This window comes from Capra hircus, chromosome 18 (assembly GCF_001704415.2).
Source record: "Capra hircus breed San Clemente chromosome 18, ASM170441v1, whole genome shotgun sequence".
In the NCBI taxonomy this organism is placed as follows: Eukaryota; Metazoa; Chordata; class Mammalia; order Artiodactyla; family Bovidae; genus Capra; species Capra hircus.
The window spans coordinates 18,275,930-18,292,198 of NC_030825.1; the positions used below are offsets into that span (position 1 = coordinate 18,275,930).

Genomic DNA, 16,269 nt, shown 5'->3' on the forward strand with positions numbered 1-16,269 from the left:
GGGTACCACTTCTTTTAGAGCTCGTTCACAATCGATCAACATCAAATCGCACAGGCTCTTGAACTCAGCAGATCAGCATTGGCACTCCAGGTACCAGGGCTCCAGCTGGTGGGCACCAGACAAGCCAGGCACAAGGATGTGCCTTGGCCTAGGAGGAGACCCACCTGTCTGCAGGAGGGGAAGGGCAAGCCTCAGTGGGGATGGCAGTGCCTCAGAGCAAGAGAGGGCTTGAGCAGCTGTTGGAGAGGAGCGGGCAGAGTTCTGTGATGGACACAGGGAGCTCACCAAATACATTAGGTCAGAGAGGAAAAGGGCCTAAGTATGAATACTATGCTACTCCTTGGGTAAAAATAAAAGGGTGTGGTGGGAAGAGGATTAAGTGGTAACTGCAGTGTTTTCTTTCTTGAAAACAGATCTGAAATAAATATTGCAAAATGTCAGCATTTGTAAAATCTGGGTAGTGAGCCTCACAGTTACTGTTACTCAGTTTTCTGTTTCAAAGTTTGTTAAAAATATTTTTTAAAATAGCAAGGTGGGAGGGTAGGGGAGAGATGACTAAGCAGGGCATGGAGCATTTTAAGGGTAGTGAAAATACTCTGTACGACATTATAGTGATGGAAACACATCATTATATGTGTGCGTGCGTGCTAAGTTGCTTCAGTCGTGTCCGACTCTGTGCGACCCTTTGGACTGTAGCCCATCAGGCTCCTCTGTCCATGGGACTCTCTAGGCAGGAAACTGGAATGGCTGCCATGCACTCCTCCAGGGGATCTTCCTGACCCCGGGATCGAACATGCGTCTCTTAGTCTCTGGCATTGGCAGGCAAGTTCTTTACCACTAGCACCACCTGGGACCCTCACACATCATTATGCATTTGTTCAAACCCATTGAATGCACACCACCAAGAGTGAGCCCCAACATAAACTGTGGATTATGGTGTGTCAGTATATGTTCATCTGTGGTAAAAAAAAAAGAAAAAAAAAGTACCCTCTGCGGAGTGATGTTGATAATGGGGAAGGTGATACATGAAGCAGAGAAAGGCTATATAGCAAGTCTCAGAATCTTCCTCTCAATTCTGTTGTAAATCTAAAACGGCTCTGAAAAAAATAGTCTTAAAAAAAATAACAGAATTTAAATGGGGAGATATCTCATTTAAATGTATTTATTTTTATAAAAACTGTCAGTGACACTTTCATAGTGTTCCTGTGGGCCAGAAGCTGTTTTAAATCGATGAATTCTCACAACAGATCTGTGGGGTAGGTCTCTTATGCTTCCCCCTTCATACATGGGAAGCTGAGGCTTGAGAAACACACGTAACTACTAAGGGAGGGTGTCAGGATTTGAACCCAGGCAGCTGGGCACCAACATCTGTGCTCACACCACCACGTCACACTCAAAAGGCACCAGGAAGCTGGGATCAGGGAAGTCAGAGGGTTGTGTGCTTTTCTGCGTGCACTGTTGTGAACTGTTTGAATATTCTACATGTGCATGTTACTGCTGGTTTTTTTAAGTTAGGTAAATTCCAGGTACCAAGAAATACTAGAACCCTGACAGGTGTGGGGCTGGGGGAGGCGGCACGGACCTCCTCCCAGAGGCTGAGGAAACACTCTAGAGCCACCAGGCCACAGAGAGGCTCCCTGCATGGACCCAGTGCCTCGCTCGTTCCCATGGCTGCAGCAGTTCTGGGCCTGGGGCGCAACCCACTGTCTGCTCAGCATCCCTCTTCTTCCTTCTTCTGGCACAGACCCCACCCCCTCTCCACAGGTTAGACATATGACTCCAGGGGGCCACAGTGATTGGTCCAGGGATGGGTACCGGACCCAAACCCAGCCAATCAGAGTCCTTCCCTGGGCTCGTCTTAGTGGAAAATCCTTTTCCACTGTGGGTGCCAACAGCACCCACACCATGGCAAAGCATGTCAGTGGAAGCATACATCCAGAAAGGGAGCAAGAAGAACCAGGGAGTCTCAGCTGCATTCATAGCCTGTCATCTCAAAAGCAGCTCCCTCCCTGACTTCCCTGGTTTGGTTACATTCCTATCAATTTCAGTTGGTTTCTGCCTGAGAAAAGCCCACAGCCCCAAACTTGAGAAGCCCAGATCCATTGGTAAAGGGGTCCTGAGAAAGACTAGAATCCCACCTCTGCCACTTGCTGTGTGTTCTCAAGAGAGTTACTCAGTCTCTCTGAGCCTGTTGTACTTACTCCCTGAGCTTCTCCTGGCTGCCTCAAAACTCACGGTTGTCACAAGAATTAACTATACTAACCCAGTTCCAGGTATGGCAGTAAGTAATAAAATTAATATGGTGACAACAACTCCACACACTATCTTCAAAAATTACTCCTTACCAACCCCAGTAAACCAACACCACCAAAGGCTCTGGAAAAGGGGGTCCCTGCTGGGAGACCAAGTAGCAGAAAGGCAGGCAGCTGGAGCCACTTTTTCTTCCTGTGTCCCTCCAGATTCACCCTCCACTCTCCTCTTTCCTGGAAGAATGCCCGTGTGACCCCCATCAGTAACTCCCTTGCTCTCTGGTTCCTGGTGGCTTCAGCCGAGGAGGCCTCAGCAGGACACAGGAGGCAGGAGAGAAAGGTCCAGAAGTCGTTTCCCTGGAGGGTCCCCACAGGCTGGCTGCACCCTTCCAGAAAAGGCCATGGCTCCTTCGGGTGCCCCCAGCCTTCCGTCTGCTGACGATGATCCCCCAACCCCCACCCCCTCCACTACAGGGGTAGGAATGGCACCCAGAGTGCCGGCACAGGGCCTTTTACTCTTTTAAGAGGCTTGCCCCCACTATGTAGATATTCCCTTTATTAAGCTCACGCACTCATGTTCAGTCGCTTCATTCATGTCTGACTCTTTGTGACCCTATAGACTACAGCCTGCCAGGCTCCTCTGTCCACGGGATTCTCCAGACATGAATACTGGAGTGGGTTGCTGTGCCCTCTTTCAGATTAAGCTCACTCCATTATCCAATTAGAACGTGTGTGTCACCAGTTTTCACAAGGTCCCTGACTAGTTGACAGGGGTCCTTTTCCTGGCCTCCCCAGGTCTCAATCAAAATTCTCTTCTACAGAGGACACTGCTCCAGGGTCCCAACTCTGGCCACTGTTCCCATTTCCCTCCACACTTCCATAATCCCACAGTCCTCTCCAAAACCTATCAGATCCTAAACCTTGAGAAAGGACCCCCTGGTGAGGGGCAAGTGGCATTTAATGAACAGCAGCCCCACAGGGAGGCAGACACAGGGTCACTTCTGGACTTTGGATGTGTCTTGAGAAGCAAAGCACCAATTTCTGCACACCAGAAAAGATACCTGAGAGTGTATATTTATAGAAAGATACATAGAAACGGACAGATGGCATCTATCTACAGATACAGGAAGCTCTGTTAGAGAATCACGTAGGTATGTATATATTTGCCAATGGCAGGACATGAGGTTTCCGCATCTTCGTTCACAACCAACAACACACAATTGCCTGATCTTGGAAAACCACACTTGTTTATGTGGTTAGTTCCCTCTCCAGATGTTTCCAAAGTGAGAAGTTTCCAAAGTGAGAAGGCTGGTTTCAGGGGCAGTCTTTAAATATGTGTGTGTATCTTTCTAAAGAAGAGAGGAGGAGAGAAAAAGGAGAAATGTATTTTCACGTTGCACAAGGCAGGAAAGATGGGGCTGATTTGGGGCAGGGGGTGTGATCCCACTGGAAAGGTGTGAAAGGTTAACTCCAGAAAGGACAGCTAAGGTTTCTAGGTTGGGACATCAAAACACAACAGCCGGGAAGGTCGCGCACTCCGCTGAAATCCCTTGTAGCACATTACAATCAGTTAAGGGCAAAATAAAATCAGAATCATACTAAGAGGTAGCAGCTGTTTATCTTCTCGGAGATTTCGAGGGTCTCTGGAAGCCCGGCCAGGTAAGGGTGTTCTTCTGGAGTGGGGCAGGGCTCTGGCCCAGGGCTCCAGGGGTGGGGGTGGGGCTGGGGGGGGGAGGTGGGGGAAGGGAAGGGTGTGGGATGGCCCAGCGTGGACACTGGCAGCTCCGGAGCCCCAGGGAGCCTCTGCCACTGCAGGCCACTTCCAAACCCACAGTCACTTCTTGGGTAAGTTATGCAGTCCCCACAACATATAAATAAAAGTTTAGTTCTGTGTTTCCATATATCTTCTACATGGAGGCTAGCTGAATATTAGTGGAGTAACAATAATTATTAATAAACAATAATCGTCATAATAACAATAATTAATAGAATAATAATGCCTTGGGGGGCTGGGGGGGTCCTTCATATGGTGGGGGCGGGGCAGGGGGCGGGGCTCTATGTCTCTATGTCTGGTAGAAGTGATGGTAATGGTGGTGGTGTTCGTGGTGGTGGTGATGTTCGTGTCTCTGGACCGCCTGGCCGGCCTGGCTCTCGTACACCACCACGGCGGGCAGCTCCCTCAGGTGGTCCCGCCCCACGACGGTGCCACCCACGGCCAGCGGCGCCTGCAGGCCCCTGCACCCTTGCTGGCTCTCCTTGGCGCGGTGCTTGTGCTTCCGGTGCCCGAGGGGCGCCAGGGTGGGAAGGAGGGCCGGGCTGGCGGCCAGGTGGGCCGACGGAGCCACCGCAGGGACCGCGGGTCCCCCGGGGGGCTTGCTTCGCGCCCCTCTGGCCATGTGGCCCACACCCACGCTCTTGCCCTGGGCCTTGGGGGACCTCACAAAGTGCTTGCTCCCGTCCTGGGTGCCGCCCCGGAGCCGCTGCTGGACCTCCGAGGCCTTGGCGAAGGGGGCGTCAAGAAAGTGGAAGGAGCCGGGGTCCGCGCCCGGGGGCTTGCGGTGTGGGACGTGGATGGCGTCCGGCTCGTGGGAGCGAGATCGAGTAGGGTTGGAGGCGCGAGGGGGCAGTTCTGACTTCTGGGCCACGGACGGGGAGCCTAGGAGTCAACGCAACAGACGTTTAGTGAGCACCTACTGTGTGCTGGTGTCGCAGGGTGCCCCAGAGATCACCCGCACCCCTGGTTCTCCCATACGGAGAGAGGCAGCTGCTCCTTATCAGAGCTCCTCTTCCCCACCCACTGCCGGCTCCTCCCTGTCTTGCAGGAGAGTTTTCTCGGATGGAAATTTGCCATCTGCTAAGTGGGGAAAAAACTGTTTCTTTGTTAGGTCTTTAAAAATAATTAATTCTCCTTCTGAGAGTTTGAAAAGAGAGGAGACAGAGACACTGTTAACTGTCTAAGGCCACCGGGGCACGAAGAAAATCTATGAGCATGTTCCTTTACTTACAGAGGTAACCCAGAGAGGAATTAAACACAGGAGGAGGGGGAGAAGGGCGCCGAGGGGAGTGAAATTAAGTGGGCTGCGTCTTCATTTATCATAGCAAGAGCCAAGATGTCAAGGGCTCATAAAGACAGAGCGGTGTTTTGCTTAACCAAGCCCCGGGTCCTCACTGGAAGAGAGGGGAACTGGGTTGGGGGGGGGGGTCAGGATACAGCGCTGAACTGCTGTTTTCACTGAATTAGAAACCCTTGGATAATATTTGATTTTGTTCAACTTCGTACATGTATTACTTTAATCTTTCAAAAGTTTTCTGGATCGTCTCCTCGAAGACTAGAATCACTCTAGCAAAAGCTACGCCTCCCCCCAGCCCAGGGAGCCAGTGAACACCTTCGCCCCGCCCACCTGCCCGCCCGGCCACGCCCTCCCCTGGCCACCCGCTCAAGTAAAGGCGCTCCCTTACCAGGCCCAAACTGGGACGTGTAGTTTTCTATCCCGGCGAGATCTAAGTAGTGGTTTCTCCTCTCAATGTTCTCATCCACGCAATGGTGGTAGCAGCCGGACTGCTCCAGATGGCTGTCACCCTGGAACCTTTCGGGGAAGGCAAGCGAGAGGGTGGGCCCTGGCCTCACAGTGGGAGAGGTCTCACAAAGCTCCTGGGAAGTCACCAGACAAGCATTTCTGGACCCTCTGTTAATTTCGGTCTGGGTCTTGGGAGCGGGGGAGGGAGTGACCACTTCAGTACTCGGGCCCTGCTTTTCCTCCCCTGCCTGGCCTCCCTGGGCCAAAGCAAAGGAAAAAGTAACTGATCAAAAAGATGGTCCAGAGCCAGGCTTCTAGCCGTGTGCCCCCAGTGTGCGCCTGGCTCCCCAGGGGGTGGGGAGAACAGACGCCCCCAAGCCATTGGAGTCCAGGTCAGCAAACTTGCAAAATCCAGCATGGGCTGTCCCCGTGTGTGTGTGTAATGGTGTGTGTGTGTGTGTGTGTGTGTGTGTGTGATCAAGGGTCTCTGTGATCTGCCCATGCTAGCTTGTCTCCTCCCTGCTCCCCTTAGGACAGCCTCCCACATCTGTAGCCAGCCTGGGCACCCCTGATTCCTAGCCCTCTCCTCACACCATGCTGCATCCCTGCTTGGATCCCACCTTCTCTCTCCCCTCTGTGCTACTATTTCTCAAATCCCAGTCATTTCCTTTCCACATACACAGTAGATACTGATACATCTTCATGCCTCCCACGTTACTATTACATTATATCACTGTTTAACTCAACAGTTACTTTACTCAGTCTCTCTCTTTTCATCCCTCCCTCCCTTTACTTCCTTCCTTGCAGTTAAAGAAAAACAACAGGTGAAAGCTAATTGCAGTCTTACAATCCTTTATCCACATTTCTGAAATCCAAAACGCCCCAAAACAAAGATTTTCCATAACTCGTTTGGCAGCCAAACTTGCTCTAAACAGATGTGAAGGTAGCTATAGTCTATATCTCACTTAGCGTGAATATTTATACATGTCCCTGCAGAAATATTTCTGTGCTAAATCCTGGGTTGCTGCTCAGACCTCAAACAGAAATACAGTGGAAGCACCTTTCTAAAACTCAACAAATGCCAAATTCCAAAACAAATCTGGCCCACAGCATTTTGGATGAAGCAACGCAGACCTACATTTAGGTATTTTGGAAAACTGAGCTTGATTTGTGAACCTGTCCTCTTAAGTCACACACCCCCACCCCCACTACCACTTCCCTCCCCAGGAGGCTGCAGAAGCTGGTACACAGCTGGTGCTCAACCCGTGCTTGGGACCGCCTTACCTGAGGAGGGCCCGCTGCTTCTTCTCCCAGCTTCGCAGCTCCTCAGCAGGCTTGGTCTCGGCTCTGGGCCTGGCACTCTGCAGGTCTGAGTCCCATCCAAAAAACAAATGGCTGAGCTGCTTGCTCCTGTGCCCACCCACCTCCCAGCCCTTCCCAGGCTGCCTAGCACACAGTCCTTAAAAACTGGCCCACAGAAGCTTCACAATAGCTCTGTGGGGAGGGTTCTCCGAGCCAGGACTAAATAGAGGGGTCTTGCAGCTATGTGCCTGGCTTAACTCCTTCCCCAGACTCACCTCCTCCCAGACCTCTTAGCCACCCTTCGAGGCTCGGCACACTTGCCCACTCTCCCCATGCCCAGGCCCACCTCCAGCACTTTGCTCACCCAGGGCCTTCCATCTCTAGCCAAACCCTGGTCCTTCAAGAACCTGCTCAAACCCCACTTGTCCACGGAGCACCTCACAGGAAAAGCCCTAGGCTCCCCAGCCCCACCCCCGCACTCCTCCCATGTGGGCCCTGAGCCTCCCTGAGAGCCTGTAGTGGACGACCCCATGGCCAGCATGGCATGCCAGCCCTCACCGGGGTGATTGAGGACGATGCCCTTTTTGCTCTGGCTCCCATCGGGGGCCACCGTGAGCTTGACCCGCAGCGTCTTGCTCGATGTCGGGGAGTGGTTGACTGAGGAATCGACCACCTCGTAGATGGTGTGCAGCAGGCTGGTGATGTCCTGGATGGGGAAGGAAGCAGAAAACCACGTGCATTTAAAACAGAGGACTCGGAGGGGCAGTGCAGCCTGAAAGGCGGAAACCTCCCCAGTTCTCCCAAAGCCCAGCCTCAGGCAAAATCTAGGATGTCAGAGGCTCACCTGGACCAGAAGCAAGAGTGAGGGAGAGGGCAGGAGAATGACCTGAATGCACAGGAAGAGCGGTGGGCAGCAGGGCTCAGTGGCGCCTGGGCCCACAGAGGCACTGAATGGAAGTCGCTTCAGAAAGCTCATGCCTCGCAGGTGCAGAGTTGGCCCAAGGATTCTACATCCTCCGGACTTCCACAATGTCCTGCCAACACTAAGCCATCTCCCAGGGACCAGAGAAAGCTCTTCCGCTGGGCACCATTTAACAGGTAAACTGAGAGGAGGGGCTCAGATACTGTGGGCATGAGCATCAGCAGCATCTGCTTCTGATTCGAAGAGTGAGCACCTTCTCAATGAAAAATAAAAAAGTGGATGCGTCCCTAAAGATAAACTCTTTTGTGAGAACTTAACCAAAACTCCTCTTCTCTCTAGACCTCAGTTACCCCCTCAACCAGAACAGGGCTCTCCAATCCTTTGGGTTGGGGGATGGAGCGGGGACCAGGTCCCCCAGTAGGTCCCACCCGCCACATCTGCCTAAGGTCCTTGGCCTGAGGGGAGGCTTCATGCTTTAAATGATGTTGGAAACCTCTAGAAAAGGTATTTGCCCTCTATAAGGCCAGGCTCACAGACTCTTCTGCCCAGAGACTCTTCATGAATACAGATGGACTCAGCCCCCTGTTGCCCCCTCACCCATAAGCCTTTAGGCAGAGGTGACAGCAAGTACTGCCACGGCTCTGAAGTAGGGGGATAGATGACCAGAGGTGGTGGGACCAACTGGGTACATCGCCACCCGCAGGAGGTGGCAGCCGCCCAACTCAGCTACTTGTAATGTGACAATGCTGGCTGAGGGTCATTCCAGAGAAGCCAGAAATCCAGAATCTCCTGTTACATTTTCAGAATCTTCGATACTGGCAACTAATTTTTTTTTTCCAACTCGGTTTCCTTCTGCCCCCAGCCCCTGGCAACCCCCATTTTATTTCTGTCTCTATGAATCTGACTATTCTAGATGCCTCATATAAGTGGACTCATGGAGTATCTGTCTTTTTGTGATTGGCTTCTTTCACTTAAAATAATGTCCTCGAGGTCCACCCATGTTGTAGCATGGGTCAGAATTTCCTTTCTTTTTAAGGCTGAATAATATTCTATTGTATGGATATATCACATTTTGCCTACCCATTCATTATTCATTCATCAATGGACCGGAGAAGGCAATGGCACCCCACTCCAGTACTCTTGCCTGGAGAATCCCATGGATGGAGGAGCCTGGTGGGCTGCAGTCCATGGGGTCACTGAGGGTCAGACACAACTGAGCGACTTCACTTTCACTTTTCACTTTCATGCATTGGAGAAGGAAATGGCAACCCCCTCCAGTGTTCTTGCCTGGAGAATCCCAGGGACGGGGGAGCCTGCCGTCTATGGGGTCGCACAGAGTCCATGGGGACACGACTGAAGTGACTTAGCGGCAGCAGCAGCAGCAGCATCAATGGACACTGGAGTTTGTGCTCACCTCTTGGCTACTGTGAATAATGCTACCGTGAACATGGATGTGTGCAAGTATCTCCTAGAGGATCTGCTTTCACGTCTTTGGGGTATGTACCCCAAAGTGGAATTTATGGGTTATATGGTAATTCTATGTTTAATTCTTTTGAGAAAACTCCACTATTTTCCATAGTGCTGAACCAATTTACAATCCCACCAACAGTGCACAGGGGTTCCATTTTCTCCACAATCTCACCAACACTTGTTATTTTTTGTCCTTTTGATAACAGCCATTCTGACTGTGAGGTAATATCTCATTGAGGTTTTGACTTGTATTTCCCTCATGATTAGTGATATTGAATATCTTTTCATGTACTTATCAGCTATTTGTATATCTTGTTTGGAGAAATGTCTAGTTAGTCTCTGCCCATTTTTTAATCAAGCTGCTTGTTGTTGCATTGTAGGAGGTCTTTATATATTCCGGATATTAACTCCTTCTCAGACACTTGATTCTCGGATATTTTCCCCTATTCTGTAGCTTGCCTTTCATTCTGCTGATTGTGTCCTTTGATGCACAGAAGTGTTTAATTTTGATGTAGTCCAATTCATCTATTTTTGCTTTTGTTACCCATGCTGGGCTGAAACCCCTGGGGGCTAGATGGGGGTTGTTGGGGGCTGCCAGTTTGAGACCTGGGCTCCAGCCTCTCACTTGCTGGCTCACTGGGCATCCCAGAAATTCTAGCAAGGCCCACAGAGGACTCCCTCTTTCTTCTTCTCTTTCCCTTAAGCTGCCCCACACCACCACAATTGCCCACCCTCTCTCATCATCTTAGGAAGCCCATGAAGGCGGCATCATTACCTCTATTTTACAGATGAGGAAAGTGAGGTCCATCAACATCATTGCCTAAAGCATCACATACCAGGCCTGGGGCTCTGGGATGCCATCCCCGAGGGTCCCAGAAGATTCAAGGTGCAGGAACAAGTGTGCTTTGGTAGTCCCAGCTGGAAAATCAGCCCTGTTGATTACACAGAGTCCAGCACAGAGGAGTAGGTGCCTGTGACTATTTATTGTACAAATGAACACCTGAAGGATGAACAGGTACTTTCTTCTGAGTTGGGAAGCTGGCCCAGACGCCAGCTGTAGACTGTGGTTGCAGTGAGGTGGGAATCTGAAAGCCCCAGCACATAGGAACGAGCATGCTGACGGCCAAAGCGCGTGGAGGGAAGCGGTATTTATAGCCAGATTTGAGGAGTGGCTTTAGAGCTAAAAATAAATCGGGGGAAACACCAGGCTGGGTCCTCCCTGGACTGGGAGCCAACCTCCTTGCTGCTTGGCAGGAGACAGACACCAGTGAAGGCTCTCCCTGCAACTGGGCTGGGGCACCCTCTTTGGAAATCTTCACATCCTTGCTGTTCCTCATGTTAGCAGGGGGTGAAGGATAGCAGAATAAAGAATGAGAAAGCAGCATCTGCCTGCAAGTTTTCGTGAGGCCTCCGAGGTGGGGGCAAACCCTTTTATGATCAACTCCTGAGACTCCCTCAGTCTCTTCTGAACCAGAAAGGAAGAGGGTGGCTACCAGGGGCCACCGCACATGTTAGGAGAGGTGAAAGGCCACCACACCCCTGAGAAGCCCAGTCTGGCCTTCCCTTGAATTGCCACCTCCATGCATTTCTGTTACCCAGGCTTTAAGCCTGGGATGCATTCTCCTGTGAAGATAATGACTCCATTCCCAAATAGCCTGGGAGGGGATGAGGGCATGGAGGGAAGAACAGGAGCTTCTCAATCTGAAAAAAACAATGACCCCTCACAGACAGCATGATAGCTGGAGGGCACTTGGGTGTGTGTGTGTGTGGCGGGGTGGGGGGGGGTGGTGGTCTCACCTATAGCATCCCCCATCTCCCCAGGGTCCCAAACCGGGAAGGGTCTCTGCTGCTTCCCAAATACTCAGGTCTCTCTGGGGGCTTTGCCTGCTCAGAATTCATTCCCTTCCCCAAATAACAGACCCTTGATTTCATTTTGTGATCCAAATCCATTCCATTTTTCATTCTATGTGACTCGCGCGTCGACTTTCCCTTGACTCCAGAATGAGCACATGTACTCAGAACCAGCCATTAAAAGCATCACAAACTTGTGGCCAAAATGGTTCTGGACCAGTCATGTCACTCAGTCAAAGCTGGTCACATTCAGCTGTGGAGCTCCACGTGACATTCTGAATTTGGGAGCACTGCAAACAGGCTGGGGTATAGATTGAAACTATCAGTCATTATCTTGCCAATGGGAGAGACTGTTGATAATGAAGGAACACAGAGGAAAGAACCATGACGAACAGCTAGTCCTGAAGACACTGAGCCTCTGGATCCAGCCATGCCTGAAGTCAGTGCCCATGGACTGAATTCTCAGTTACATGAGCCAGTATGGTCCTCTCTCTCTCCCTCTCTTTTCTTAAAAACTTACAGTAGTTTGTACTGGGGTTCTGTCACTGACACCCAAAGAATCCTGAATGATTGAAATTCACTCACAGCTTCTTCCTCCAATCTGTTCTAACATCCCCTAAACCACAGCCTGAGGAAGAGGTGGCCTTTTGTCACCTGGGTCTCTCCTCTGGCAGCTTCTCCTGCACTATTTACAGAGAAGAAAATACTAAGTCCTGAACCGGGACAGGGAGATAAGATAGCAAAGTTTCAATTCTCCCTGGGAGCAACCTGAGGCCCTCAGGTGCTGGGCGAGAGGCAGGCGTGGAGCCAGACATGCTCCTCTCGGGTCTCTGCGGATCTGTTACAGGCCACACACCTGGGCCTCCTGGGGAGGGAGTGGATGTCAGAGAGAAAGAAACAGGGCTGAAAAGGCAACAAGGAGGCAGAAAGGAGGATATCAAGGCCCAGGCAAACGAGAGGCAGCAATCATCAGTAGTAACTCAGATGAGGTCACGCGCCAGCCTAAGTAAGCCCTCCCCTGGCTGAACACCTGAATTGAAGTCAGGTTGCCAGCTGCGGCCTCCAGGGCCCCGCACGACACGTCCTGCTGGCTCCTGGCTGCAGCCCTGTCTTTCCAGATAAGCAGCCATCGCACCAGTCTCCTCTGGGTCCTTAAGCACCCTGGTGCTCTCATTCTCCCCAGCCCAGGGCTCTCCCCCAGTTTGGTACCTGCAGGGCTCAGTGCCCAAGTCATCTCCTCCAGGAGGCTTCTCTGGTCACTCCAGCCCATCTCATTCCTGTGCATGTGCTAAGTCGCTTCAGTATCATCCAACTCTTTGCAACCCTATGCACTGTGGCCCGCCAGGCTCCTCTGTCCATGGGAGTCTCCAGGCAAGAACACTGGAGTGGGTTGCGATGCCCTTCTCCAGGGGATCTTCCTGACTCAGGGATCAAGCCTGTGTCTCTTATGTCTCCTGCATTGGCAGGCTGGTTCTTTACCACTAGCTCTACCTGGGAAGCCCTTCTTAGTCACACCACTCCATTTATTCCTGTCACTGAACAGATCACAGCTTACAATGATCCTACAATGGTTCAGGCTCTGCTTCTCTCAGCTGACTGTGAGAGCTACATGGCTAGGAATTGCATCTGTGCCATTTCCCCAAAGCGCACCCAGTGCACAGGAGGTGCCCGCCGTAGATGCGCCGTCCGCAGACCCAAATATAGAGGAAGGTGAGAGGAGCCCAGGGAGGAAAGAGATGTGGGAGAGGTTTGAGGGGAGAGAGAGACACACGGTCTGCAGCGAGGTGCCGGGTGGGGTGGCGGTGGACAGGCTTGTAACAGAGCCGCTGGCAGCACCCTGGGGGCTGGGCTGCTCATTTTTGCATCAGTGTAGAGAGGCACTGGGTGCCCAGCCCACCCCAGCTCCTGGGCAGACTGGCCGAGATGGGAAGTGGCTTGGGGCGATCTTGGAGCTCCAGGACCACAGAGAGAAGGAGGCTGGACAGACTCTCTGGGGACCGGGTCCCCGTCTAGGGAGGCCTGGGGCCCTGCGCCTGCCTCTTGCCCCTCCCCAGCCGAATGGTGCCCAGAGCAGCCTGGCGGCCCTTCCTCTCTGTCGCCTCTCCCTTCTCGCTGGTTTCCATGAAGCTCCCAGGGGCCTCACTCCTGCCCTCCCCATCTGCCCTGAGGAGAGGGGAAGGGCCAACAGGGGTGGGTGCACGACAAAGGGTCCTGCGCCGAGGGCGTGGCCTGGCAGGAGGCCCAGCGGGTACACTCACCTCTCGGGTGACCTTGCCATTGTTGTCAAAGTCGTACAGGGTGAAGGTCCACTCCTGCCGGCTGTCTTCCTCCACAGACACGTCACACTGCAACTCCTGAATGTAAACAGACAACAGGCACGCGTGGCCGGTCACTCGGCGCCTGGGACACCTGGAGGCTGGGTCACAGGGCCGCCAGCCTCCCCGCTGCCCACCCCAGACCCTGTGTGAAGGAGAATGCGATGACCAAGACATGCCAGGCCTGGGAGAGAGGCCAAGCCGGGCTGGGGAGCTTGGGCCTGGGGAGAAGGGCCTGCCAGTACCAGACACTCTAGGGTCTTCAAAGGCCGAGGAAACACAAGGGAGGGCCCTGGGAGGATGCGTGTGGCCTCAGGAAGAATGAACTTGGAGCCGAGGGCAGAAGCTACCGGAAGACACGTGGGGTAACTTAGCCATGGGCAGCCACACAACCTGGAAGGCAGGATGGGAGGAGTGTTAAGAGCTGAAGGGTCAGCCCCAGGTGCCAGCCTGGGCTTGGCCCTCTGCAGTGGCGCGACCTTGGACATGGCCTTTCTCTTCTCCGTACCTTAGTTTCCCCTCATGCAGACTACAGAAGATGATGGTACAGACCTCAGAAGGTTGCTGCGAGCATTAACTGCCCCGCACCATGTCCCCTGAGCCCCCTCCACGTTCCCCTGTAGTTGTGGTGGGCCACTCCCCACCTCACTCTGTGTGCCGAGGTGGCCGCCTCATGCGAAGGGTTGACTCATTGGAAAAGACTCTGATGCTGGGAGGGATTGGGGGCAGGAGGAGAAGGGGACGACAGAGGATGAGATGGTTGGATGGCATCACTGACTTGACGGACGTGAGTCTGAGTGAACTCCGGGAGTTGGTGATGGACAGGGAGGCCTGGCGTGCTGCGATTCATGGGGTTGCAGAGTCGGACACGACTGAGCGACTGAACTGAACTGAACTCCCCACATCCCACCTCAAGCATCCAGCCTCCCTGTCTGAGGAGTCAGGGACTGAAGATCCCCAGGAACCAGAACGAGGAAGGGGCCAAGCTGGGGAACACATCTGAGACTTTCAGCGTGGCTCTCTGGGGAGCCCTGGCAGCCAGAGCCCTGCTGCCCAAGGCCTGCTCTTGAGCCAACCCCCACTGCCCCCAGTGACAGGCACCCCTCCTTCCCTGCTCCCTGGGGTCACCTCCCAAGTCCTGTCTCAGGGTCTGCTTGGAGAGAACGGGACAAATACGTAAGCCGCTTGGCTCAGAGAAAAGCCCAATTAATGGTGGTAGCTGCTATTGTCTTTGCTGGAATGACTAATACAGCAATGACGTCATCACCGTGGCTCCCACAGCCCGAGGTGTCCAACCGCAGGGACCGTGAGCAGGGAATCGGGGAGCTCCGTCACTGGCCACCTGCATGCAGGGGCTGGCTGAACCCCAGACAGGTCCAGAAAGGATGGCCGTTTGGGGAAAGAGAATCCACAAACAGCCTTTTAGGTCCACAAGTCCTATGAAAACAAATGAAGACACCCCCATACCATCCAGTTCCATGTCTTGCCTTGGCCCACTTTTCCTTCTGCAGGAGGACAGACTCAGTGCCCCCAGAGAGGGGCGGTGCCTGGCCTCCCAAGGCTGGCGGGAGTGAGCCCCAGCACGGCAGCCCTGCCCCAGGCTTCTGCGGCTCACAGCCAGCTCCCTCTAGCAATTCTCGGGCGGCCCACGCTGAGTTCAAAGCCGGCCTTCCCTCAGTTGTGACACGCCTGTCTGATACCTGCCAAGTGCCTGCTCTGCTCTCCAGCACTGTCCTGTAGCACTAACCCTGCACACATGCATGTACACAAGTGTGTGTGTGGGCATGTGCACACACACGTACATATGAACACACACACAGACATATGTCTACACACCGATACACACATCTGCATACACATTCATACACACACGCACACCTGATGCCCTCTCCCAGCCCCTCCACTTGGCTCCAAAGACAGCTCCGGTCAGAAGTTCAGAAACATGGGTCAAGTAACTACCCCCACCTCCCGTGACCTCTGTCACATATGTCTTCTTGTCCCCCCAGCCCCGGACTCTCAAGTGAGTCCTCCTCGGAGACCATGGGTGACTCACAGGCATCAGCCGGCCCCTATCTGGAAGCAGACCCACTTGGGCTTCCAGGAAAGCTGTCTGAGTCTGGGCCTTTCCTCTGCCCTGGCCTTGATGTTGGCTTTGCCAAGCACCCCCAGAAGACCCGCAGAGACCCAGGGTGGAGGGCTCAGGAAGAAGTTAGCAACCCCAGCTCCTCAACGAGACGCTGCCTGCCCCCTCGGCTCCTCGGTCAGGAGGATGCAGGGCCCTTAATGACCTATCTCACCCCCTCTTCTGCATCATCTCCCCTTTGCTATTCCCACACAGCCAGCCAGCACTGGCAAGCCTCCAGGCCTTCTGCTCTTCCCTCAGCTGGGAGTGTCCTCCTGATCCCAAAGGCTCCCCCATGCAACACCTCTCCCCAGCTCCTGCCTCTATGCCCAGAGGCTCAACACAGACACTTGCCCTCCCCAGCTTCTGCCTGCAGCCCTGGCTCCCACCTCAGGGCACTGTGCAGAGTTTGGAATTGCCAAAATGCCCATCACTCTGCACCCTCTGAGCTGACTTAGGGGACCTCTCTGTCCCCTCTCCACACTCTCAGACCCCCATCACAACACTGACCGTGCTGTTA

General features: G+C 53.2%; 1 protein-coding gene across 1 annotated transcript in view; it reads right to left on the minus strand.

Annotated features, from left to right (window-relative positions):
* NKD1 (naked cuticle homolog 1) overlaps positions 1,147-16,269 on the minus strand; it is a 95,495-nt gene continuing 80,372 nt past the window's right edge. Inside the window, exons 6-10 of the mRNA XM_018061939.1 lie at positions 13,571-13,666; positions 7,628-7,775; positions 7,052-7,136; positions 5,709-5,836; positions 1,147-4,905 (exon numbers count right to left, since the gene is read on the minus strand). Of these exons, the coding sequence (XP_017917428.1) occupies positions 4,313-4,905; positions 5,709-5,836; positions 7,052-7,136; positions 7,628-7,775; positions 13,571-13,666 (1,050 nt within the window). The 3' untranslated portion in view covers positions 1,147-4,312. The remainder of the gene's footprint in view (positions 4,906-5,708; positions 5,837-7,051; positions 7,137-7,627; positions 7,776-13,570; positions 13,667-16,269) is intronic.